Source organism: Peromyscus eremicus, chromosome 1 (genome assembly GCF_949786415.1).
Source record: "Peromyscus eremicus chromosome 1, PerEre_H2_v1, whole genome shotgun sequence".
NCBI lineage: Eukaryota > Metazoa > Chordata > Mammalia > Rodentia > Cricetidae > Peromyscus > Peromyscus eremicus.
In genome coordinates, this window is record NC_081416.1 from 132,729,149 (window position 1) to 132,755,730 (window position 26,582).

The following is a 26,582-nucleotide window of genomic DNA, read 5'->3' on the forward strand; positions in this document are numbered from 1 at the left end:
TTGTTGTTTGTTTTATTTTTACAGTGGAAACAAAAATAAACATATGTAAAAATGTAAGCATAGCTATAGTTCATAGGCTGTTTTACTAAGTAATTCTAAGATTTCTAAAGACTGTGCATGCTTAGTGCTTCTTTCTTTCTGACCACAGACACCAGAAATCCCACAGGAAGTTGTGCTTCTGAGTGTTGTGGTTTCTAGTTTCCTGTTTCTTTGCATTAGATCAGAGAGAAATCTGTACACAAAGGGAAATTCTTGGTTGAACTTTCTTGAAACTCATAGTGAGATTCTCTAACTTATTTGCATTTCTCCCTTTTGATTTAGACCCAGAGGAAATGTAGCCACATCTATCTGTAATCATTCATGTCACAGTATAATTTGAAAACTTTTTCGGTCAGTGGATAAACTCTTGTTAAAGTTAAGGGTGTGTCTCTGAGATTATGCTATATGGTCTCCACTCCATATTGAAGCACCTCCCCCCAGATAAGCTGGAGGTCAGAGCTAGATTCCTGACAACAGTGTTTTTCTTTAAAATGATTTTATTTCTTAATTTTTAATTAGCATACAAATGAATAGGTGTCATTATGGCATCTTCATTTCTATAAATGATGGGAATTTCCCTTGCTATTTAGGGAAGATACACAAATATAGTTTGGTTTAGATATTAAGAGTATCTGTTCAACTTACCAATTTATCATACAGTTCAGTTAAGATAATTTAATCCAGTTATTCAAAATACCATTGGAAGTTTTTAAAGTGTTACGTTAACTGGACATTTTTAATTGATATACTTTTTAAAGCAAAGTGCTATGAAAGTGAAATGTTTTTACTTGATTTAATTTTTTAAAGCCATGAAAAAGATAAGATTGATCAGGAATATTGGATTTGAGACAAGTTGCAGAGATCTAACATTTAACTTACTTACTGGGAGACTTGATAGAAGATTGACCAATGAGAAAAGGTGGAGATTATGGCACAAAACACCCTACCTGCCTCTAGGCACATTTGCAGAATGCATATCTTATTAAATATTAATGCACTGATGTGAAAGACCTTCAATAACCACTTTCTAAAATACAGCACACCTAAGTTTTTTATAATGCTGTCTTCTCATAGGAAAAATTTAATTACCCTTCTTAAGAGAACACAGGGCACTTTGTCTTTAAAACAATCGCATGCGATATGACTGAAACAAAAAACGACTTTAACTGTTTTCATGCATGGCAAGAAATAGGGTTTGGTTTGCACAATGTTCTTTTCTAGTTCAACTAGCTTAGAGTTGTAAAACGCGTGGCTTTGAAACCTTAGTTGGTGTTTGTGTGTCATACGGATACTTCTTAGAATCAAGTTTGATTTTGTCATGCAGTTGAATTCTAAAAACTATTGTTTAAAACCCTGCTTGTGCCGCACCCCACTCCACACATACCCTGCGTGGCTATCGTAGCACTATACTAGGTACTTTAAGGGTATTATTTAATGTTACTAAACATTTCTGATATTTGTGAAGAACTTTGCAGTATAGAGTGTAAATTAATGAAGCTCGAAATTATTTTCTACCCATTTTTCCTGTTCAGCAAGGCAGTTGGCCTAAGTTTTGCACAGTGGCCCATTGAACTGGATGGTGAGTTCCGCGTGTACTTATGTCCTTTTCTGTTCAGCTTGAGCTGGAGGGCTTGGTTTAGAAAAGCGGGCAGCCTGATCTATCTCTTCAGGGACCAAGAATCTCAGCAATCTTGATAGCCCAAAATGTCTAGGGAGACAGGAGAAAGTGGCCGGGATTATCACTGGATGGTTGTTCCCCTCAGCGCCCAGATCTGTAACTTGGTTTATTTAAGGCAGTTGACTAGTTCTGAGCCTGCTAGAACGCTTCTGATGTACTTTAAACAAAAACACATCTCCCTTCAATAGGGTAACAATGCTCAGACACGTGGTGACAGTTGTGACCATTGTTACTTGCGAGGTTAAGGAAACCACAGTCAGGTATTGGCCAGGCCCGTCTTTCCTGCCACACTCCTGCGTGGGACTGATCGCGGGGAGGCTGGCTGAGGAGAGAGTCGACAAGTCTCCGTAGGGAGTCGAAAAGCTTTGGCACACAAGGGTTGGTGGTTCCCGGGGGCGAATTCTGCCGGATCTTTGATAAAAAAAAAAAAAAACCAAACAGGATGGTTCGCGCGGCAGCGGAAACCGCCTAGCAAGTTACTTGGAGAGCTGAGCTTTTCCTTCCGCGCGGGGGTCGGACCCGGCCTGGCCCCGCCCCCCGCCGAGGCCCCGCCCCCGCCGGCTGGGCATGCTCAGTGGCCCTGTCCGGCAGGTTTTGCGTGGCTGCCGGAGTTGCCCGCGACGGCTCTGCCCGCCGACGGCACGTCTCTCGGCGGCCGCGCGTTCCGGGGAAGTTAGGTGCGGGAGCAGGCTGCTGAGGAGACGCCCGAGGGCGGAGGGGACAAGCCGGGGGTCCCGGTGCTGCGGGGCGGCGAGCGGGCCGAGGGCGGCGGAGGCCGAGCCGGCGGCCGGGTGTGCCCCGCGGAGAAGCCCGGGCGGGGCGGACGCTTCCCGGACTTTTGTCCTACTTGAATCCCCTCCCCGTGGGCCGGGCCTTTCCGGCCGCCCCCGCCCCTGCCCCGCTCGTCCCCGGGAGATGTTTATGCGGACGGTGGCGTGAGGAGCGGGCGGGCGGGCCGGCGGCGCGGAGTTTCGGGTCCGAGGAGCCTCGCGCGGCGCCGAGAGAGACAAGATGTCCGCCAGGGCCGCGGCCGCTAAGGTGAGAGGGCTCCCGGCCGGCGGGGCTGCGGGCGGGGCGCCGGGGGGGACCGGGGGGACCGGCGGGGGGTCCTCGCCCCGCCCTCCCCGCGGGCGGCAGCCGGGGACGACGGTGGCGGGGCGGGGAGGGAGGGGAGGAGGGCGGGCTGGGGGCGCGCCCGCCGCCGGGGCAGGTGCACGGCTGCCGGTGCCTGGCTCCGGCTCGCGCTGGGAGGCGACGTGCAACAGGTCTCGCGCCTGGGAAAGTCGCCCCGGGTGAGGGTTCTCAGGTCCCCGAGAGCGTGTCCGCGGAGACCCAGGGGTGTCACCTGCGGCAGGCCGGTGGGTCGCCGGGGCTGTCTCTGGAGGAGTGGTTGGTACCCGGCGAAACCCTGTAGTTTCGTTCTGATGTCACCCGCTGCGGTATGCGCCATGGCAGCGATAAAGCTTTGAGACAGCAAAACACTCACTCAGCTCGAGAGTAGCTAAGGTTTATTTTGAGGTTTATTATTTGTGCGAGGCAACAGAAGGAGGAAAGTTCTTAACACTTGAATTTCAACTTTTCAGAAGTATCACAAAAGTGTCCCTACACATGGACAGTAAGATGGATTCAAACAACAACAAAAAATACCCGGCGAATTCTGCACAAAACAACTTCCCGATTCATTTTTCCTGTGTGTTTTGAAGTGTGTTTCTTGACACAACATGTCTTATATCATTAAGTACTACATTAACCTAAAAAAATTTAAAAACGAGTTAGACTCCTCTTCTTTTGTACATTTTAATTCTTTTAAAACATCTTAAAGTGCTTGCTCTTTTAAACAATGACAGGAATACAAAATGTGATGAGTGAAAAAAAAACTCCCTTAAAAATTTATTACTTAAAATACAGTTTAAAACAAGTGGTGATTTTATGTATTTTTTTATTTGAAATACTTAATCATAACCTTTGGGAGCAGATGAAGGAAGCGTCTGCATTCTTAACAGGACCATGTCTTTTGACTGGCAGTAGTTAGCAGTTAGTAGTTGAATAGATTATTTTAAGGAATGGAGTATTCTTCCTTTAGGAATAATTTAGTTTGTATCTTTTTTGAACATACATTGATGAACCATCTAAATGTTAAGACTGGGTCCAAAAACTAGAATCATTGCAACATTTGTTACTTATAAAACATGTTATTTACCTTTGCTGGGACTTCCTTTCCTGGGACGAAAGACTTTGTTGCCATATTACACAGAATGTCACTTTGTTTCAAAGTGTGAGCCCTGGTACTTGTTATTCAAGACAACACACTTGGAAAGTGTTATTACAAGAGAAGTGTTTCCAATAGCTTGCTATGGCAAGGTGATTTAAAAGGTGTGTTTTTACACATAAATTATGATATTGAGATTTTTATGGAACATGGTAAAGCCTTTTTAGTTAAATATTTGCATGATTAGCTGGGAATTGAAGGGTTATTTTCTTGGATGCTGTATTGGGGCGCACTTTGAAGTCTTAGTAAAACTAGACCTACCATAAATGAGCAGGTAAATGCAGTGCTAACCAGTTGTTTCCCTAAGTCACATTTATTGTTCTGAGGGAATCAAAAATGCTGAAGAGTCCGGCTCCATCAGTGCTTTACATAGGGTGCTTTTCTTTCTCCTACCCGGTAAAAAATTGTGCAGACACTAATTTTGCCGCTTGCTCTTCTGTTTTTAGCACAGCAGTTGTAGAACTTGTGACTGAGCCAATACTTTTGATTCTGTATTTTTGTAATGGTTCAGTGGTTTTCCTCTTGCTGCTCAGGTCCTCATTGCCTTTTTGAGGAGATGTTTGGCTTGCTTCCAGGATATTGTTATTGCACTGAGTATACTATATGATTGTATTTACATTTTTGTATCTGTACACTTACTACTATATGGCAAATTCTTAAAAAATGAAATTTTTATGTCTAAGAGTTCATTTAAAATTCTGATATACACCATTAAAATCTTCCTCCAAAGCCTATACTTAAGAATAAATACAACAAATAATGGTTTGTTGCCCGAATTTAGGTGGAGGACATCAAATTCAAGACAGTGCCATAAAACTCTGAGTGAAGAGAGTCAAAGAACTTACCTGTGGTCCCCAAATTGAGTGCAGTGCTGTTCCAAGTATAATTCCAGTGTGACGTTATAGAAAACATGATAGCTTGATAAGATGTTTATCTTACCACATAAATGAATGGAGGGAGAAAGTCCTTTCAGAAAATCTAATTTATTATAAATTCAGAGTTTTTTTTTTTTTTTTCTTTTTTTTTTCCGGAGCTGAGGACCGAACCCAGGGCCTATGCACTTGCTAGGCAAGCGCTCTACCACTGAGCTAAATCCCCGACCCCAAATTCAGAGTAGTTTAAAGAAGGTTATTGGTTCAGGAATAGACTGGAGCCACACAGCTGTTAGTGATTGCGATCGACTTTTTATATGTGCTGTTAGTTCTGTATGGGTAATTCTTTTAATTCTCACAGTAATGCTGTGAAGTGGAAACAGTTTGCCTAGTCACCGTTAGCCCAGCAAAAGGGAAAACCATGAATATATATGTCAAACTAAATATAGATTATTGGGAAAGAATCCATTATTCAATAAATAAAACTACAAAGACGGATTGATACCTTCTTTTAAAAATGTTTCTTTCCTGCCGCATATGCAACAACAACAAAATCCAGATGAATCTTTTTGTTGTTGCTATTTATTGTGGGTTTCTGATGAGAGCACACACATGCTGTGGTGACCCAGTGGATGACAGTTTTGTGGCGTTGGTCAGTCTTGCATCTGAGATGCAAGCACCTTTATCCACTAAGCCATCCTTTCTTCCCTGCCCCTCATGACATTTGAAGTGTTTGAGAAAAATAAGTGACAGAACACTAGGGAAAAAGTGTAGGGAGACACAAGCACAAGTGTACGCGCACGCGCGCAGTGCATCCATGAGTGTTTGAAAAGGGGTTCTCTCTGCATGATATTCAGCAAGTAAAGGGAAAAGCCGTTTTCTGTGTGTATGATGGGCATCTGAATTTGCAGTGAGTTTTTGCTTACTACTGTACTTGATAACAGTGTTTGAAAGTTGAAAACGGAAATTTGGGGATGATTCTCTGCCTTACCAAATAATGCTTAATTAAGGAAGAAAATAGTATTAGTAATTACTAGGAACATTTTCATTGGCTGACCCACAGAAAGTGGCTGAAGGGAGTTGAATGGCTTCTGGAATTTCAAGTTGTATCACTTTGGAAGAAACAGTAAACGTTATTGTGCCCTCCTTGGCTATCTTAGTGTTTTGCTGTGTAATGAAATGTTTGTATCTGAGAAACAGTTTTGTTTTTCCTAGTGGCTATATCTGAAATAATGTAGATGGGTATAGTAATGATTTACAGTTTTCTTTTTTAAACCATTACTCTGTTTATTGTGAGAATTCTCAGGAATCTATACCAAGTGAGGCACAGTGAGTTTTTTCAATAGCTGAACATTTTTGAAACTGAACTGCACAAAATATCTAAGGTAATGTGCAAAACTTGTTACATCAGTCTTTATGGACAGGGATTGTTTGCTGAGGAACTGTTAAACAAGTTTTAATTTGGTACTTAACTGATCAGTGAGTATTTGCTTCATATACTTCAAGAGTAAAGTAAAAACTCACTTGAAGCTTAAGATTTTCGCTTTATTGAGTCTGCCACCATTTGTGATCTTCGTTATAGTGATACCCCCCACTCCCCTTTGCTCACTTTGTACAGTAGTTTTCACCAGAATGTAGTATTTTAGACACAGGCTTTTAAGTGTGTAGCTGTGTTCAGCATTTTAGATGCCATTCATTAAAGCTTTAATTCATGTAAATTGGCTGGTAGTCCTCACTGCATTGTGTAGCTTCATAACGTACTGATACAGTGCTCTTTTCCCCAGTGGATGTCCTCATGGTAGGAGCTTGTACAGTGAACTGTTATTTCAGATTTGAGGAAGACTTAATGCTCCCTCTTGCCTGCTGCGGTGTTAATGTCAGCCTCACTCACCAGTAGTTAAGGATCATGAACCAATCTGCGACTTTTAGGGCTGTGATGGCTATTTATAGTATTTCTTGTTTGCTTTGAGGGGAAAATTACAGTAGCTTCGCTTGTTTTGTTTTGTGTGTGTGTTTTTTTTAATCCTAGAATTGGGATTCTACCTCTGACTTACCTGTTCTCTAATCCTTTTCTATTTAGAGACCTAATGTAAGTTCAGTGTAGTTGTTAAGAGTAAATCAGGATAAATAAGATCACTGTGCTGTTATGGAAATATCTTTTTTTAAAAAAACCTAATTTTTTAAAATCTTTTTTGGGGGGGTGTCTCAAAATAATAGTTTTGATAAAAATTTAGGAGATATAATTTTGTTTCTTTTTTTTTTGTTTTTTTTTGTTTTTGTTTTTGTTTTTGTTTTTCGAGACAGGGTTTCTCTGTGTAGCTTTGCACCTTTCCTGGGACTCACTTGGTAGCCCAGGCTGGCCTCGAACTCACAGAGATCCGCCTGGCTCTGCCTCCCGAGTGCTGGGATTAAAGGCGTGCGCCACCACCGCCCGGCTAATTTTGTTTCTTGATCTAGCTCTCATGTGTTAGTAATTCAGTCTGCTGAGAGACAGGAGTCCAGCTTTAAATTCCTGTGACATCTGTCCTCCTGTGTAGCTGCAGAAGATTCCAGGCCTGCAAAGCCTTCATTCACACTCACTCCAAGTCCCCACAGAGCCACCTCGTAATGGATGACAAGCTGGGGGTGAGGGAGAGCGGGGCAGCACTGCTAACTAACCGTTGTTAGCAGAGCTTTATCAAGTGTCAATTAAAATTAAAAGAGGGTTTCTGTTTAGAAAGATACTCCTGAAATATTTGACGGGAATTTGTCTTTGACTTCGAACTTTGATAGGCAATATCAAAAACAAAAAAACAAAACCAAAAACCACCACCAACAACAAAAAACCAAACATCTTGTAAGTTTGACAACATTTCATCTGGTGGAAAGAGATAGCCATTAGGAGAGCTGACCAAGTTTCAGACTTACTCTTCCTCTGTTTCTGAGTAGCGTTTCCTTTGTAAGCCAACAATAAAACTAGACCTTTGGCTATCTTTGACCTAGAGTGCTGCTTAATTTATTTAGTACAGAGAAGAGTGGCTTCAGGTTGCTCCTTTATGGGCCAACTATTCCATTTCTTCTTACGCAGATAAATTCTTAATAATGACTGAGAAGCTTGGGTAGGTATGAAGGGTGTGAGTCAGAAATTTCATTTTATAACCCAAAAATGGATAAAATGATTGAATTCTGAATGATTAGCTGTACAGTTCACTGTAAAGCCAGTGGTGCCAAACTTTGGACCTTAAAATACCCCGTTGGTGGTATAAATAGGCCCTGAGCTGTTGCACTTGTCGTACTAAATCTTTGAAAGATAGCATGTTGTTAGATTTTGTCTCAGGTGCATTTTAGTTATGTGTCGGAACAAGATGTTTGTGTGCTGGCAGAATACGAGGAAGTCGATTGGCTGACACATGAACTCACTTGAGTTTACCATGCACACAAAGGATATGTTCTGTGGGTAGTAACGAGGAACCAAAGTTTCAAGTAAGTTTGTTTCAGTCTGCTGAAATCTTTTAAGTTTTATTTTTTTAAAAGAGTACATTCCGAAGATAAAGATTTCCATTTTCAGCCAGGTGGTGGTGGTGGTGCACATCTTTAATCTCAGCACTCAGGAGGCAGAGGCAGTCAGATCTTTGTGAGTTGGAGGCCAGCCTGGTCTACAGAGTGAGTTCAGGACAGCCAAAGAGAGAGCTACACAGAGAGACCCTGTCTCAGAAAATAAAATAAAATAAAAAACTCATTTTTCTTCTTTTAGGAGTTTTCACTGTTTTGATATTGGTGCTAGTGTTTAAAAGAACGTTTTTGTTATTGTTTTGAGGTGAGTTTTCATAAAACTGAGATTGATCTCAGACTGATTATGTAGCTGAGGTTAGCCCTGAATTCAGTGTCTCCCCTCCCCACTGCCAAGTACTGGTGTTACTGGTGTGAACTACCACATCAGCTTTTTAAACAATTTCAGATGACTGAATATGTGTTATATTTATAGTTAAATCTTTTCTCTAAATAGTTTATTTATTTAAGTGCATTGATGTTTTGCCTACATGTATGTCTGTTGGAGGGTGTTGGATTCTCTGGAACTGGAGTTACAGACAGTTGTGAGCAGCCACGCAGGTCCTCTGGAAGAGCAGCAGTGCTCTTAACAGTTGAGCCATCTCTCCAGCCCCACAATTACATCTTTTTGTTGTTGCTTGTTTTTTGTTTTTGAGACATGGTTTCTCTGTGTAGCCCTGGATGTCCTGGAACTTGCTCTGTAACCAGGCTGGCCTTGAACTCAAGAGATCTGCCTGCCTCTGTCTTTGAGTGCTGGGATTAATGGTGTGCACCACCACTGCTGGCTAATTAAATCTCTTAAATCTGGAACTTAGAAGGATACCAAGAATGACTAATTGTTTTTGTTAACACTGAGTACATTTTGGTTTAGTTCTGTGCTCTTTAGAAGTTTCTAGTGTAACTGGGTGGTGGAGGCACATGCCTTTAAACCTAGTACTTGGGAGGCAAAGGCATGGGACCTCCGAGGCTGATCTCTGAGGCAGAGGCTGGCCAGCCTGTTCTATACCAGGACAGACAGGACTACACAGAGAAACACTGTCTTGAAAAACAAAAACACAGAAGTTTATAGTATTCAGCTGCTCTATAATGTAATGATCAGTTTTAAAACTTGTAATTCATTGTGTAAAAACCAAAGAATTTGGGGCTGGGTGCATCTCTCAGTTGGCAGAGTGCTTGCTTGTCTAGCATGCACAAAGCCCAGTGTTCAATCGCTAGTACTGCATAAAGTGGGTGTGGTAATGCATGCCTGTAATCCCATCTCTGGGAAGGTGGAGGCCTGAGGGTCAGTAGCTCAAGGTCATCCTCATCTATATAAGGAGTTCCAGACTATCTTGGACAACTTGATCCATCTAGGCTGACCTCAGACGTGTTATATGGCCAAGACTGATTTTGAACTCAGTTCTGCCTCCACCTCCTGAGTGCAGGGATTACAAGACTATCCACTGTAGTTAGCCTGTCCTTCGTAGACTTTTATTGTAGAAAGACTTCTTGCCTTATTGACTTTGGGGGGAAAACGTAGGTTAAGTTGTGGTTTTGTACTGGTTGAATATTGTGCAAAATGAATTATCTGAACAAAATTTCCAGCTATGAGTTCTAACAGTTGTATGAGAGCCGTTTTTGGTTGGTTTTAATTTTGAGAATATTATATGATTAAATCTTAAATCTATAGTGGGCATCCCCTTACTTGATTCTGGTAAGACTATTGAAATCTCCAATCAAGAGGTAGATGTATTTTAGACAAAAACATCTAAAACAGATCTGGCTTTCAAAATGTAAATCTTTTTCAGTAGTATCATAGAAAAGGACTTTAGAAGACTTAGTAATTTTTTTATTTGTACTGGACTATTTAATCAAACAAAAATGTACTGTACTGACACTATATTGCCTGTAAAATTGGAAATGAGTGGGCATTGAAAATAGATTCTGCATTTATGTTGAGTGCTGACTCACATATACTGAACTTAGTGTTTCATAGATATGCTTATTTGATGTTTAGAGTCCTATTAGGTACTATTAATCTCTTTTACAGGTGAAGGATCCTTTTACAGGTGAAGAATCCAAGGCTAATTCATTTGCTATAGTTAGTCACACATCTGATTATAACTCAAACGTGTACATTTAAATGCTCCTGTGTTCTCAATGAGCATCAGACGAACATTCGTATGTGTTAGGTGAGTCTTAGACTGGACAAGTAGGATGAGTCATGGAAGCTGGAAGCATCCTACTACTGTATTTGTTGGGAACAAGCTGCAGTGAAGGAAGCAGCTACTGAAGCTCCAGCTGGTCCCTTTCCTGGGGTCAGACAAGCCAGATCTTCCAGTTTTTCAAAACAGGTTATAAATCTGGATTTTGACATAAATGCTTTGACTTAAAGCTAGCCAGCCCAGGTAATTTTTTAATCTTCTTATTGTGAAACATAGCATTAATGTATAAAAATGCATTAGGCAAATGTCCATAAATTAATTATAAAGTGGAAAACCATGTAAACACTATGTACCTATCAGCAGGCCAGATTTTATACAGCAAGAAGTCCAGTATGATAAGTTCTTAAAAAATATGGTCAGCCGGGCGGTGGTGGTGGTGCACACCTTTAATCTCAGCACTCAAGAGGCAGAGCCAGGTGGATCTCTGTGAGTTCCAGGCCAGCCTGGTCTACTGAGTGAGTTCCAGAAAAGGCACAAAGCTACACAGAGAAACCTCTGTCCCGAAAAACTAAAATAAATAAATAAATAAATATATATATGAGAGAGAGAGAGAGAGAGAGAGAGAGAGAGAGAGAGAGAGAGAGAGTCAGTCATTGAATAAGCTTAAGTTTCTTTCACTTACTGAGTTTAGGGTCTAGGTTTTGAATTTTGGGGATCTATCTGCCATTTGCTACTGTCTCACCTATTTAAAAGCATGCAGGAGTAGGAAAGGCAAACAGTACCCAGCTCAGATAGTTGTATAGTTCCACTGAGAACCTAGCACATAAGTTACCATGATTGACACATCTTTTTAAAACATTGTAAATGAAGCCCATTTTAATATTGGAGAAAGCCATGTAGGAATTACGATTGAGCTTATTTATTTACAAAATTCATTCTGTAGATAAGTAGATTCAATTCAGTGAGTTATTTTTTAGTTTCAGAAGAGGTGCTTGGGCTCTTGAGATACTTAGGAAAACTATCTTGCATTATCGTTAAGAGCTACAGCCTGGTTTAATGAATTAGGCAATAGAGGTTTTGAAGTGCATTAGAAATCCAGTGTATATGACTCAGTTTGGATAGTCACCTTAGTGGTGAGTGATTGATTATCAAGTCTTTCAGTTTTTTAACCAGTTGAGCACATCTGATCTTTTCATTGTAGTCTACCTGTATTTTCTACCACTTACTACCTTCCCTCTTCACATATGTAACATACACACGTACTTTCTTTGGAGTGCTAAAGTAGCCTTCTGAAGAATATCTTAGATTTAGTTTTTCCAAAATAAAGAATCGTTTTTTGTCCTTTAATAGTTTTACACACACACACACACACACACACACACACTCACACACACTGTATCTTGATCATAGTCAGCCCAAATCTCCCTACCCTCAGCCCACCCCTACCCCCTTTGTAATTCATTGAGTCCAGTTAGTGCTGATTGTATGTATAGGTTGGGGGGTATTTGCGAAGGCACAGGCAACCTACCAGTGACCACACCTCCCAAGAAAAACAACTTCCCCTCCTCCAGCAGCCAATAGCTCTTCAGCTAAGGTAGAGTCTCATGAGCCCCTCACCTACCCATACTTGGTTCTGTGCAAATACCACAGCTGCCATGAGTTTATGAGTCCAGAAGACAGCATTTCACAGCACGCCTCCTCATCCTCTGGCTCCTAAGTCTTTGTGTCTTCTAGTCCGTGCTGTTCTGAGCTGTAAAAGTAATCTTTTCAAAATCTAAGTGTTATGGTTAGTTTCTCTACTACGTCTTCTAAAGTGCACCCGAACATTCACTCATTCTAGTTTCTATGTTCTCTGGCTTTAGGTAGTAAAAGATCGAGATCGGTAACGTGGTCAGTAAACTGTTACTGGGTTGTTGGGCTGTAGTCCACTTGAATGACCTCATCTTTCTCTTTCTCTTTGCCCTCTGTTGACAGACTTTGCTTTCCACTTCTCATTTATTAAACTGTCCATGCCTCTGTGTGTGTGTGTGTGGGGGGGGTTCTCACAGAGACCAGAAGGTGTCAGATCCCCCTGGAGCTGGAGTTCCAGGTGGTCGTGAGCTCCTTGAGATGGCTATTTGGATCCTAACTCTGGTCCTTTGAAAGAGCTGTAAGCATGCTTACTTAACATCTGAGGCATCTCTTCCAGCCCTCTTCAGTTCTCCCATGCACTTCCTGCCAGGTTTCTCTGTTCCTCTTAGGACACTGGTTTTCTTTCTTGGTAGTGCTTATTTAAGCCTGTGATTATATATTAAGTCAGGAAGTGTTTGGGTCATATGTGTCTCCCATTAGAATATAAGCTCTGGGAGAAGCCTGGTCAGATTTGATTGTACCTGGTTATTTGCAGAGCTTAATACAGTATCACAGCATATAATAAATTCAGATATTTTGCTAGGAATTGGGCTTTTGATTGGACTGCTTCCTTTTCTGGAGTGTTTCCCACATCCATCCCTCACCCGTCTAGCATTGGTTTCTTTTTTCCTCAAGAGCTTTGTCCTGAGCCCAGAAACTAGGTCAGAACTCAGGAGTGTCAAGATCCCTATGTTATCTTTCTACCACTTAGAACTCATACCAATTGCCTGCCGGCAGTTTAATAGTTAACTTTTTTTACACTTGCATCCTTCCTTGTTGTGTTAGATGATCTTTTAAAATGCTCCTGTAAGATTCTTGCTTATCTCTAAGATTCCCTGTACTTTTTCTTTTCTGGAGAAGAAGGCAGCTGCTGAAGGAACTGGTCAAAGGGTCATGGTAGGGGCACTCTTGGTTTGGGTCTTCTCAGAAAATGATTTCTAGTTCCTTCAAGTTTCTTTTTTTAAGTGACAAACATTTCAAATGGAAACTATGATGAAATCTCCCATGTATTCTCATTTCAGTACAGATAGCAATTAATGAAGCCATTATCACATAACATTTTTTGGTTTGCTTTTATAAGATCTTTCCTTCCACTCTTCTCTTCTCCCCCTTCCACACAGTCTCTCGTGGCCCAGGCTGGTCTTAAACTCTGGTGTGATGTGCCTGTAGCTGTCTTGAACTCGTGCTCCTCATCCTTCCCTTGAGTGCTAAGATCACAGGCATAGGTCACTACACCTGGCTTTATAAATGCTAAGTGCTTGCTTAGATTTTTTTATTTAATTAACATTTTTTCATTTATTTTACATACCAACTACAATTTCCCCTCCCTCCTCCCATGTCTCCCCCACCCCCACCCTTCTACCCGCTTTCCCGTCCACTCTTCCTCTGTCTCCATTCAGAAAGGGGCAGGCCTCCCATGAGCTTGAACAAAGCATTTGCCTAGATTTCTTAATACACTAGGTGTCGCCAGATGATGGTGTTTAAATTTTATTCTTTTGTGATTTATTAGCTGGAATAGCTAAGGAAAACTTCCTTTCATGTACTGTTTGGTTACCCAGGGGTACTGTTTGTATAAGAAAGACAAAATAAACAGTCCCTTGCCAGTACTAGTACCAGAAAAAATGTACCAGTTTTTCAAAGTACTGTATGTATTGTTCCAATGTTTTTCTTTTTTAAAAAGATAGACAAATGGACAAATTATATTTGATTTACTTTTATCAATCCCATTACAACTTTTATCGTCAAGTTACTTTATTTTGAAGTATTTGTAACAGTACATTAAAGGAAAAAGATCATGGTGTATATAAGTTAATTTTCAAATTGGATATACCTCTTTGCCTAGCTTCTGGAGCAAGAAGGAATCTTACTAATATCTCAGTTTTTTTTCCAACTTCTGTGCCTGTGTACAAGGGTAACTCTATCCTGACTTCTAACTGGTACACTACTTTTGTCTGCTTAATTCAAAACTCATGTTGTTTTGTGGGTTGTAAGATTTATACGTGTTTGTTCACTTTGGCAAGTACAGAAATTTAAATATATGATTATAAAGCGAACCTTTTCCCTGTGAATATATAAATATGCTTTCTTTTTTACAAAATTGGCACCATTTTCTTTTTTCAAGATGACTTTCTGTATTAACTTCTGAAAGACTGTATTTGTAGAGATGTTGGTTTTCCTGCCGCTGTCTGTCTGTCAGTGTGTTCACACATTTCTGACACATTTCTGACACTTCATTTCTATTGAAACTTGATCCTTTAGTTCCCCTGTGCTTGTTTTAATTTATTTATTAATTTAATAACTTATTGAATTCTTACATTTAATGAGTTGCTTTTTTCTTGTATTTGTGAATTTTGTTGAGTCTGAGTGCTCCTGGAGTCTCTTCAGGACCTCACTTCATTGAGCTTGAGATTGGTTTTTTTTTCACTCCCTCTTGGCATCTCTGTTTGGAGAATTTGAACAGTACCCCAGATCATTACCACTCTGTGCTGTCTGCTGTCTTCTAACACGTGTCCTGTCTCCTATCTGTGTACTTCACCTATAGAGCAGTGGGTAGAGTGTAACGTGCATTTGAAAATTCACAGAGGGTCAGGATCCATCCCTATACTGCTTAGTTCCTGACTCAGTCTTATGCCAAGAAGTAGTCTTGTTTTCTACTTTAGGTAGAATAAAAAGCTAACAACAAAAAAAAGTAAAACACAAAACAAAATAAAAATAAACTTTAGAGCTCCAGGGAAAGTGGGAACAATTCAGGTCGAAGAGTTGCTTCCAGAAGGAGCCCAGAAAGAGCAGGACTTGATTTTCCTAATGGAGGGCTGGGAGCCATGCAAAAACAGTTTAGGTTGCTTTAACTCTTGTGTGTGGTACCACCACCACCTACCCTGACAGGGTTTCTCTGTGAAACAGCCCTGGCTCTCCTGGAACTCACTTGGTAGCCCAGGCTGGCCTCCAAACTCACAGAGATCCGCCTGCCTCTGCCTCCCAAGTGCTGGGATTAAAGGCGTGCACCACCACCGCCTGGAGGAGATTTTCTTCTTTTGTGATGTTAGATAACAAAGTATATTGCTATCAGATTGAGAGATCTTCAGTTCTTGTATTTTGGTGTGTTCTCTGGACAGTAAATAATGTTTTGTATTAACTCTATTGGTTTTCATGTATTTTCACCAGCAACTTGTTTGGTTCTCTTGATCCTTCCTTCCTTCCTTCCTTCCTTCCTTCCTTCCTTCCTTCCTTCCTTCCTTCCTTCCTTCCTTCCTTCCCCTAAAATAGTTGTGGTCCATGGGGTCATCTTAGGCCTTTGTAACTAGATACTGGTTTCAGTGCTGCAGTCTTTGTAGATTGCCCTTAGATCTTTGTCTACTCCAGATCTCAGTCTTTTTTTTTAAGATTTATTTATTTATTGTGTATACAGTGTTCTGCCTCCATGTATGCCTGCATGCCAAAAGTGGGTACCAGATCTCATTATAGAAGGTTGTGAGCCACCATGTGGCTGCTAGGAATTGAACTCAGGACCTCTGGAAGAGCAGTCAGGGCTCTCAACCTCTGAGCCATCTCTCTGGCCCCCTAGATGTCAGACTTGATCTTTCAAACATGTATACCTACTTACTTGCCCAATTCCTGTATCTCTGCTCTGATGGTTCCTGGTACTTGAAATTAAGCATGTCTGAGATTGCATTTGTAATTAGTGCCTGCCCTTTCAGAGCTGCTCCCCACCCCTTCTTCTCAGGTTAATTCTCCTCTAACTGATCTTTCTGCCTTCAATCTGCCTTCCACTTACAGTCTTTTGAATGAACTCTGATTTAGATAATTGTCTAATTATTTAAAACTTAGTAGTGTTTTTCCATTGAGTGTTCAACATTACGTCACAACACGTGTGATGTGTCTGGAGATTTGCTGTTTCTCTATTCATCCCTCAACCTCTTTCACAGATAGTACTATTCAGTCATAGGAAAATGAGCTTTCTTGTCAGTTCGCTCTCCTGTCTGTCTCCCACTTGATTTGTAGTTGGCCTAAAGGGTGATGAAACTGCCTAGAATTAGGATCTAGAGTTGGCAGGAAGCCCTTCAGATTTGGTGATCTGAGTAGTGTATTTGCCAGCTGGAGCTTAGAACAAAGAAACCAAACAAACTCTTGGCAGATTTGAAATAAAGCTTTTTTTGCTTCTTTAGAAATGATGATTCTAGGCAGTTGATATCAGCTTAGAAGTGTATGCAAAACTAATACAGCAACCATGAGTTGCAGTCACTTTTGATACTAATTATTGAATTTGTAACCTATCCTTTAGTATACTTTTTTTAATAAATAGACTTTTGGAACTGGGAAGACCTTTTTCCTTGAAATAATTCAGTCTAATTTTCTGATCTTATAGGTGAGGAAAACTAAAATCTCACTTCAAATTTATAACAGATTTGGGTGCTGCTCTTATTTTTGGGCTAGCTCATTTTCTGTGTATCTTGCATAGTTAATAGAGAATACTAGAAGCAGCATCATGCTTAGCGGATTATCCCCTGTTCTTTAGTTTCCTACAAGCCTAAACACTTTAGAATGGGACTGGTGTGTTTAACAGAGGCCCTTGTGTAGGTTTTACAATGATTCTTTTTTTAAAAAAGATTAATAAGTTTACAGCATGAAAATGAAGTTTGCACTTAAATTTATTTGCACAAGTAATAAGATGAGCATTATAAAACAGTACAGAAGGACTTACAGTGAAAACAGACCTCCCCAGCTCGGTTTCTGTTTCTCTTCAGAGGCTGTTATGTCTTAGGTGTTCTCCCAGAGGCTGTGCTCCCTAGCCTAAAGGATCCAGTTCTCACTCATTAATAATCATTTTCATAATTTAATAAATGAAACCTTTAAAACAAGTCCAACTTGAAGCAAATATTTGAGGCTTCAAGTATCAATAGAATGTGAATGTAGTTTGAAATATGTTGCCAATTTAGTATGAGTGGAAAAAGAACAAAAAGATAAACCACCTGATAGAAACCACCCATGGTCCCTTTATTTCAAGCTGATCAATGTGAACATTTTTCATGTCTTTTCAGCCTTCTCCCTACTTACACTGAAACAAAATTAGATTCGACAATACCCAAGCTATTTTGTAACTTGCTTTTCTTTGCCTAACAATGTAAACTATGTGATCATCACAACGATGCAGAGAACCACACACTTTTCATAAGATAGTTACCAAGGAAAGTACCTGTTATCAGGTCACTTACAGTTTGGACTGATAGGGATTAAAAAGTCATCGTAGCACTGCTACTAGTTAACCAAGTGGATCCAGGAAAAACCAGTTTAGAGCTATGCAAGCAGTTCTCATTGTTAATGTCAGCTGAGATTGCACAGACTGGCAGTCACTGCAGACGCTTTATTATGTGTATTTTAGTGGAGCTGCTGAGAGTTAATGCATCTACTTATCACTGTCACTGAGTCACATTGATGGAGGAGGGTTTGTTGTTGTTAGTGGTGGTGGTGGTGTGTGTGTATGTGTGTTTAAAAAAATCTGGTCAGTTTTTGTTTAAAACAAAACAGCTTTTTGTCCAAGGGAGTCTTATTAAAAGAAAGTTTTGCTGCTCATGATTGGAAGATTGAAACAAAAGCTGGTGAGGTTGGCAGTTCTTATCTCTGGGAGTGAACAGAGAGATCCTTTCTCTTTCTTCCCTTATTCATTTGGGAGGAAAGTCAATCTAGTTGCTTTGAATTTAGGGAAGCAGGTTTTCTTTATAGGGGTCTATTTTCCAAGGTGCCATTAATCTTCAATTAAAATTGCTGTGGGAAAAGAGAAATGGTTCCCTGGCACCTTGATGCGCAAAGTCTTCTGATGCTACTGATACCCTTGTAACAGAAACAGATCTCACTTGTGAAAGACGCACTTATAGTAATAGCTGATGAGGGATGTTCCCAGAATGCCATGCATAGCACTGTCCCCTTTCACCCTACATTTTGATAACTCTGAAAAATCTATTTTAGAAATAAATACATATTAGGCACCCTAGTTTATTTAAAAAGTAAAAGAAACTATTACTGTAAGCCATCAAGAGCAATTAGCCCAATTCAAAAGAAATTTGCTTTTAAATTTTTAGTGTTCATCTTTTAGATCATTTCTTTTCTCCGTGAGAGATTAATGGTGAGAGATAAAAACTCAGCTACCCTGTGGTCTGGCTAGGATCTACACTGAAACTTGGATTGATTTTTATGGTTCTGGGGGGATGAGGGACTTGAGATTTGTGTTTTAATGTTTTGTAGATGCATGTTTGTGATAGGTGTAACGTAAAAGCCTTTTTCTGTATGACTGGGAATGAAGTTAGAGGAAGTGAGTCTGACAGAGAACTGAAACTGGATGGAGCAGTGTTGCTTGTGACTTTAAAACAATCTATCAGATGTTCTTCATCTGGTTCCTGGAACACGTATTTATAAATACCGAGGTCAGAGGTATTTTGCTTTTTCTTGCTTTTCACACCATGAAGAACACTCTTAAATGTTCACTTAGATATTTTAAAAGTGTTGTATCTTTTATTCTAGCCTGTCTGATGGTAAGCATAAAGTTGCTGAATTAGCTGGCTCGAACTTGATTTCTGCTTGCGTTAAATGTAGAGCGGCATCTGTCCAAATTAAGTTAAAAACAAAGGAAGTTCCTGGGTCTGGTTTCCTATCTCTTAAAACAAAATAAACAATCCTTCATAGTTACTAAGTGTTTTCCAGAATATTTTTAATATTAATAGTGTGAGTTTTGGTATTTTATTATGCTAAGTTGTTTCCAGAATGCTTCCCTTTGCTTTATTAAAAACTTACTTCTTTTAGTAAGGTAAATGCTTTGTTTTCTTTTCCTTTATCAGAGCACAGCAATGGAGGAAACAGCTATATGGGAACAGCACACAGTGACGCTTCACAGGGTGAGTTTCTGCTGCAGTAAATAATCTGTGTTATAATTCAGGACACTGGCAGCTTTGAAAACAATAGAGGAAAGCCAGATGTCAGGAAGCCAAAAGAAAGGGGAATTTTTTTCTATAGTCTTTTGTTTAAAATTAGATTTGTAATAAATTCTTCATTAAGGTCAGAAGTGAGCATGATTACTTTTTCACATATCCTTTTGGTTATTTCTTGTGTATTTGCTATTTTTAATCTCTGAATTTAAGTGATTTGTTGCTTAGAATTTTGAATGAAAAGATAAAAGATTATATATTAATATATAATTAATTATAAACTGATTGTATATACATGTTTATAGGCTTGGGGTTTAATTTTAAGCAAGTTATGTTCCTAATAAAATCTTGAAAGAAGGCTTAGTATGTAGCTCAGGTGATAGTGTGCTTAGATTTAGCCCTCCTGAAGCCCTGAATTCCATCCCCATCTGAAATCCTGGCACTCAGGAGATAGAGGCAGGAGGACCAGAAGCTGAAGGCCAAAGGCCATCCTTAGCTACTTGGAAGGGGTGTGTGTGTGTGTGTGTGTGTGTGTGTGTGTGTGTGTGTGTGTGAGAGAGAGAGAGAGAGAGAGAGAGAGAGAGAGAGAGAGAGAGAGTAGTCGTGAAAGATAAGTGTTCATTTGAAGCATGTACAACCTAAACAATTGCAGATGATCAGGAAAAGATTATTGGTAAACACAGTGGAAATAAGAGCTTTGAAACCAGGCTGGTGTGGGTTTTAATTCTGTTTTGAAGAAGTGACCCAATCTGTCTTGTAAAACCTTGTGTTTACCTGTTTAAAATGAGGCTAGGAGTTGGAGACATGGCTCCAAAGGAGCTAGTGCCTTCTTTTCGGTTTTTTTTTTTTTTTTCCTTTCTCTGAGACAGGGTTTCTCTGTGTATCTTTGTGCCTTTCCTGGAACTCACTTAGTAGCCCAGGCTGGCCTCGAACTCACAGAGATCCGCCTGCCTCTGCTTCCTGAGTGCTGGGATTAAAGGCGTGCACCACCACCACCACCACCACCACCACCACCACCACCACCACCACCACCACCACCGCCCGGCTGTGCCTGCTTTTCAAAAGAATTCAAGTTTAATTCCTGGTACCCATGTTGGATTGGTCACAGCTGTCTGTAACTCCATCTCCAAAGGATCCAATACCCTCCTCTGGCCTCTGCAGGTACACACACACACACACACACACACACACACACACCCCAAAGGATCCAATACCCTCCTCTGGCCTCTGCAGGTACACACACACACACACACACACCAAAGGATCCAATACCCTCCTCTGGCCTCTGCAGGTACACACACGCACACACACACACACACACACACACACACACACACACACACACACCCCAAACAAAACAAACTTAAAAATTAGCTGGGCGTGGTGTCACACACCTTTAATCTCAGCACATGAGAAGCAGAGGTAGGTAGATCTCTCTGAGTTCAAGGCTAGCCTGTTCTGTATAGCAAGTTCCAGGATGGCTAGGGCTACATAGAGAAACCTTGTCTCAAAAAATAAAAATGAAATAAAATAAGATAGGGCTAATGGCACCAGTGCATGCTTTATCTGTTCAGACATCTCTCAAAATTCACCCCTTTTTTCTTTGAATAAAGCTCACTCTACTGATGGTTTTCCTCCTTAGAAAATGTTTAAATATATGTCATATGCCTTACACTGATTATTTCTGAGAAGTTGACAAGTGGGGGTGGAGAAATCATGTTCTTGGACACTACCACTGATTATCTAACTCATGAGTGTTTGAATCTGCACATGGTGATAAAGAGTCAGTTAATTATTCAGTTTTGGGCAGATATGGTTGACCTTTTTCTGTCTCACTAAATGAAGAAATCATTTTAATAATATGTATCTTAACTTTTTTCTCACCAAATGAAATCATTTTAATAATATGTATCTTAACTTTTAATTCGTAAAGCTGAAATGTAGCTTCCTGTTTGAATTGTGCTTAATAGGTAGCATGTTTAAATCAGATGTATGATACATAAAATAATTTTATACTTCATGTCTTTCATTTGGCTGGGATATAATGGCTTAGTAGCATTTTAAGTATTACATTTATTTTTCTTAATACCTTTATCATTTTTGTTGATGTAATTTACATAAGGGTAAATATATGCTCATGTAGTATACGTTTCTGAGTTTTGACAGTCACATAATCAGTATCACAGTAAAAATGCAGAGTGACTCCATTACCTTAAAACTTTCCTTTAGGCCCTTTGTAATCAACTCTGTCTCTTCACGTTTGACCTTGAACCAATAATCTGTCGTCTTAAACTTTGACCTTTTCTGGGATGTCATATAAGTGGATTTATGTAATAAGTAGCCTTTTGAGACTGACTTCATATGCTGAGATTAATGCATTTGGAACTTTTCCATAATCTTGTTGTGTTGGTATCTAGTTCCTGCTTATTACTAAATTCCACCCTATTGTATGAATGTATAATAGTTTACTCATCCTATAGTTGATGGTACATTTAGGTTGTTTGTAGTTTTTGTTGATTATGAATAAATCTGCTTTAGGATACAGACTTTTGATGGACCATAACTTCATAAATAAACTTTGTAAATAGTTAGAAATGGAATGGCAGTGGGTTTTATGCTAGCTGTTTAATTTTATAGGAAATTACCAGCCTGGATATGCCTTCTCACCAGCAATGGATGAGTGTCACTCAGTTATCTCATCAGCTCTTGATAGTGTCAGTTTTAACCATTGAGTTTAGCCATTTGAATAGATGTCTAGTAGTCTCTCATTGTAGCTTTTTTAGTTTGTATTTCTCTGGTTAATGCCGAGCACCTTGTAATGATCAGTCTTCATTGCCAAGTTGAGTGGGGTTGGAATCATTAGGAGACAAACTGAGGCATGTCTGTGGAGATGTTTCCAAACAGATTTCTCTGAGGAGGGAAGACCCATGCTGAGTATGGGTAGTACCATTCTTGGGGTCCTGGGACTTGTGGAGTACATGGTCTCTCCACTTTCAGACTGAACAGACTGACCAGCTGCCTCACACTCCTACCACCATGCCATCTGTATTCTACCATCCCTACCATGCTGGACCGTATTCTTCTACCATGAACCAGAATAAATCCACTCCTCCTTCTATTGACCTGATTCTTGTCAGAGACTTTCCCACAGTGATGGATAACTAATCCTGCATTCTCCATTGCCCTCTTAAGTCCTCCAGTGATCCTGGGGGTTGAGCCCAGTGCCTGTATAGTAGGAAACTGTGTGACCACTAGCCACACTGCCCGACCTATTGAATGCGCTTTGATGTGCTTGTCCATATTTTTTTTTCCTTTGATTAAGTGTCATTCTACTGTGCTTTCTATTTCTGTGATAAACACCATGACCAAAAACAATTTGTGGAGGAAAGAGTTTTTTTTTTTGCATACATGTCCTGATCACAGTTCATCACTGAGGGAAGTCAGGGCCAGAATTGGAGGGAGGAACCTAGAGCCAGGGACTGAAACAGAGACTATGGAGAAGTGCTGCTTGCTGGCTTGCTCCTCTTTGCTTGGTCAACTTGCTTTTTTTTTTTGAAACAGGGTTTCTCTGTGTAACAGTCCTGGCTGTCCTGGAACTTGCTTTGTAGACCAGGCTAGCCCTGAACTCACAGAGATTCACCTGCCTCTGCCTCCCAAGTGCTGGGATTAAAGGTGTGCCACCACCACCCAGCTCAACTTGTTTTTTTATACAATCCAGGTCAGACCTCCTCAGGGCTGGGCCCTCCCACAAGTGATCAGTAATCAAGAGAATGTCCCACAGACTTGCCTACAGGCCAATCTGGTGGAGGCATTTTTTCAGCTGTGGTTCCTCTTCCCAGAGGAACTTATGTCAAGTTGACAGATAACTGGCACAAATGTGTTCAGGTTTGTTTTTTTAAAGTTGTCACATATGCATAGCAAAAAATTTGTCACCTGCTGGGCGGTAGTTCCAGCACTCAAACTCACAGAGATCCACAGAGCCAGGTGGATCTCTGTGAGTTTGAGGCCAGCCTGGTCTACAGAGAGAGATCCAGGACAGGCTCTAAAGCTACACAAAGAAATCCTGTCTCAAAAAAAAACAAACAAACAAACAAATAAATGAATGAATGAATAAAAAATTGTCACCTGTTAAAATTCATCCTCCATGTTTTAGTTAGGTCATTTGCTTTTAGTTGTGGTAGGAGTTCTTTGTATATTTTGAATATTTACCCCTATCAAATATGACTTGAGAATGTTTTCTTCATTATATGGATTGCCATTTCATTTAACACTGGTCTTTTGCACATAGAGTTTTTATATATATATGTGTGTGTGTGTGTGTGTGTGTGTGTGTGTGTGTGTGTGTGTATGTATATGTTCTGGATACAGATTCATCAAGTATTGTTTTACATAGTCCCCCTACCCTCACCCCACCTGGGGCTGTTTTCTGCCAGCATTTTTATTTTCATGAATCATGTTTTTTGGTTTTGAATCTCAAAAATCTTTGCAAACCTTGAAGTAAAAGGTTTTTTATATGTGTTTTCTAGAAGTTGTATGTGGGTTAAATTTTGTATATGATAAAAGAAATAAGAGAGTATTTTATTCATATGGATGTCTTACTATTTTAAGCAACCATTTTGTTGAAAAGATTACATTTTCTACATTTAGTTGCCTTTCTACATTTAGCAAAAATGAATTGACCATGTATGTGTGCATCCATATTTTTCATTCCCTGCTCTTTTTTATTTACCTCTGCCTTGATTGCTATAGCTTTTTAATTTTTATGGGATCAAACTCAGGATATCATGCATGCCAGGGACTTTGCTGACCAGCTACACCACCTCTCCTTTTACATTAAGTATAAAGAAATGAGCAATTAGGCAAAGGATGCTTCTACTGATGCCAATTTCACCATTACAAGTACTTGATTTTGCAAGACCATTGTTAAAATTATTTGACTCTACTTACATATATATGCACATGTGTGTGTGTGTGTGTGTGTGTGTGTGTGTGTGTGTGTGTGTGTGTGTGTGTAAATAATTAAAGAAGAGATCATGAATTTGAGAGAGATGGGAGGGCCACAGGAGGAGTTACAGGGGGAAGAGAGAAGAGTAGAAATGATATAAAGACAGTACTCCTGTATGAGAATCTCTAAAAAACTTAAATATTTCAATAAAAATAAAAGTGTCTGAATAAGGGAAAGTATACACAAAGTGGTTAGTTGTACAAAGTCAATTACTGATTTTGTATGAAGCTAAATTTTATAAGACATAGGAAGCTTGGAAATTTTTTTAACTGTACATAAAAAGACGTTAAGATAGCTAACTATTCATTGAAATGTCTATTAATTTCGTCACATATAATTAAAATCAAACTATGGGTCTGCAAATCAGATACTGTCAAGCTAACTGCCATCTATGACCCTTTTACATTTTAACTGAGAAGATATGTAAATTTTACTAATTTTAATTTTGCAGATATTCTTGAAAAGAATTATCAGACTCATCCTCTAATTTTAAAAAAAATGTCATTTATTTGTCACATATCAACTCTATTTCAGTTGAGGGAGAGGCAGAGGCAGGTGGATCTCTGAGTTCAAGGCCAACCTGGTCTATGAAGTGAGTTCCAGGATAGCCAGGGCTCTGTTACATAGGGAAACCATGTCTCAAAAAAACACAGAGCATCACCTGTCCTTGTTCATTGGCTCTTGGTGTTTTCATATTGTCTTAAATGCCCAATTTCAGTGTTGTTGCAACAACAGTTACTAGTATTTATTCTAAATGATGAATTGTATGATCCAAGTTAGCAGATATTAATAACTTCTAACAAGTTGGAACAGTTGGAACAATTCAGAGCTTTGAGCCATGCTCTAGAAAAACATTTCCAGCAGCCTGGCAGGATTTATTCCTATTGCATCCTGGATAGTAATCGATTGCATTTGTTGCTGTAGGAACTTTAAACCTTCCTGCTTCAAACTTTTAGTTTAAGAGTACTGTGAAGGGCTGGAGAGATGGCTCAGAGGTTCAGAGTTCAATTCCTGGCATTAATGGCTTACAACCATCTATGATGAAATCTGATGCCTTCTTCTGGCATGCAGGCATACATGCATATATAACTATATACATAATACATAAATGAATATAAAAAAGGTGTTGTGAAAAGCTGGAGTATTGTCATTGAGTTGGATAGACTTTGGGTCTGGTTCATTTTAGTGTATGATGTTTTATTTTCAACTTTTTTAACTAATACATTTTGTAAAACTAAAAAAATACTAAATTAAAAAGAGGTGGGGAGGGGGGAGAAAAGTTATTCCTGCAGGGAAGGAGGTGAAGAAGTACAGTCTCTTTTTGGTGAGGCAGAGGCAATTCGATGCTATGTTCCCAGCACAACACTTAACACCTTTTGGAAACCAAAGAGCTGTGAATTTGACATACCCCTCTTATCTGTTTACCTCTGATGAACCCTCCAGGGGAACTGGCAACTCCTAAAGCTCAGGGCAGACACTGAATGCAGCCTCCACTGGTCATCACACTGCCAGGTTTGCCTGAGGACTGCCTATCTGATTGATGAGAGAACACTTGTAACACAGACACAAAACCACATGGTTTCCTCAACATTCAGAATTGTGCTCCATTTCCTTGAGCTAATGAGACACAGATTCGTAGTACTTCCTCATACTCGAATTCCTAACAGTATCAAAGAAAATAGCACAGAGAAGAAACATTTTTAAAAATTAGGTGGTGGTTGTTGTTGTTGTTGTTGTTGTTGGTGGTGGTGGTGGTGGTTTGTGTGTGTGTGTGTGTGTGTGTGTGTGTGTGTGTGTGTGTGTGTGTATACACAAGTGCTCGTACCTGAGGTTGATAATATTGGGTATCTTCTTCAGATGTTCTCACCTTGGTTTTTGAGATAGAGTCTCTCACTGGCACTAGAGCTCACAGGTTACTAGACTGGCTGGCCAAAAAAGCTCCAAGAATCTGCCTGCCTTCACTGCTTCCCAGCACTAGAGTTACAGACGCACAGCCACTACACCCAGCTTTTATATGGGTCCTGGAGACCCAAACAAAGATCCCCAGGCTTATGCAGCAGGCACTTTGCCAAATGAACCAACTCCCCAGTCCCAGAACCATACTTTAACTAATATATTTTTTTCATTTTCCTTGTTTAATAACTAAAGCACTAATAGGAGAAATGTAATGTGATAATAGTAAATTATACCTCTAGTTTCCGATGGGTGATTGGCTGACTCCGCTAACATTCTGTTCTCAC

At 40.0% G+C, this 26,582-nt stretch overlaps 1 protein-coding gene across 10 annotated transcripts in view; it reads left to right on the forward strand.

Moving 5' to 3' along the window:
- Nucleotides 1-2,488: 2,488 nt before the first annotated feature.
- Nucleotides 2,489-26,582, forward strand: part of Tjp1 (tight junction protein 1) — an 82,607-nt gene continuing 58,513 nt past the window's right edge. For 3 of the 10 annotated variants that reach the window (XM_059273318.1, XM_059273335.1, XM_059273340.1), the window contains exons 1-2: nucleotides 2,493-2,755; nucleotides 19,251-19,307. In XM_059273318.1, the coding sequence (XP_059129301.1) occupies nucleotides 2,729-2,755; nucleotides 19,251-19,307 (84 nt within the window). In that variant the 5' untranslated portion in view covers nucleotides 2,493-2,728. Of the gene's footprint in view, nucleotides 2,756-19,250; nucleotides 19,308-26,582 lie in introns of all 10 variants that reach the window. The other 7 variants (XM_059273301.1, XM_059273327.1, XM_059273358.1 and 4 more) reach the window with 5 other exon arrangements.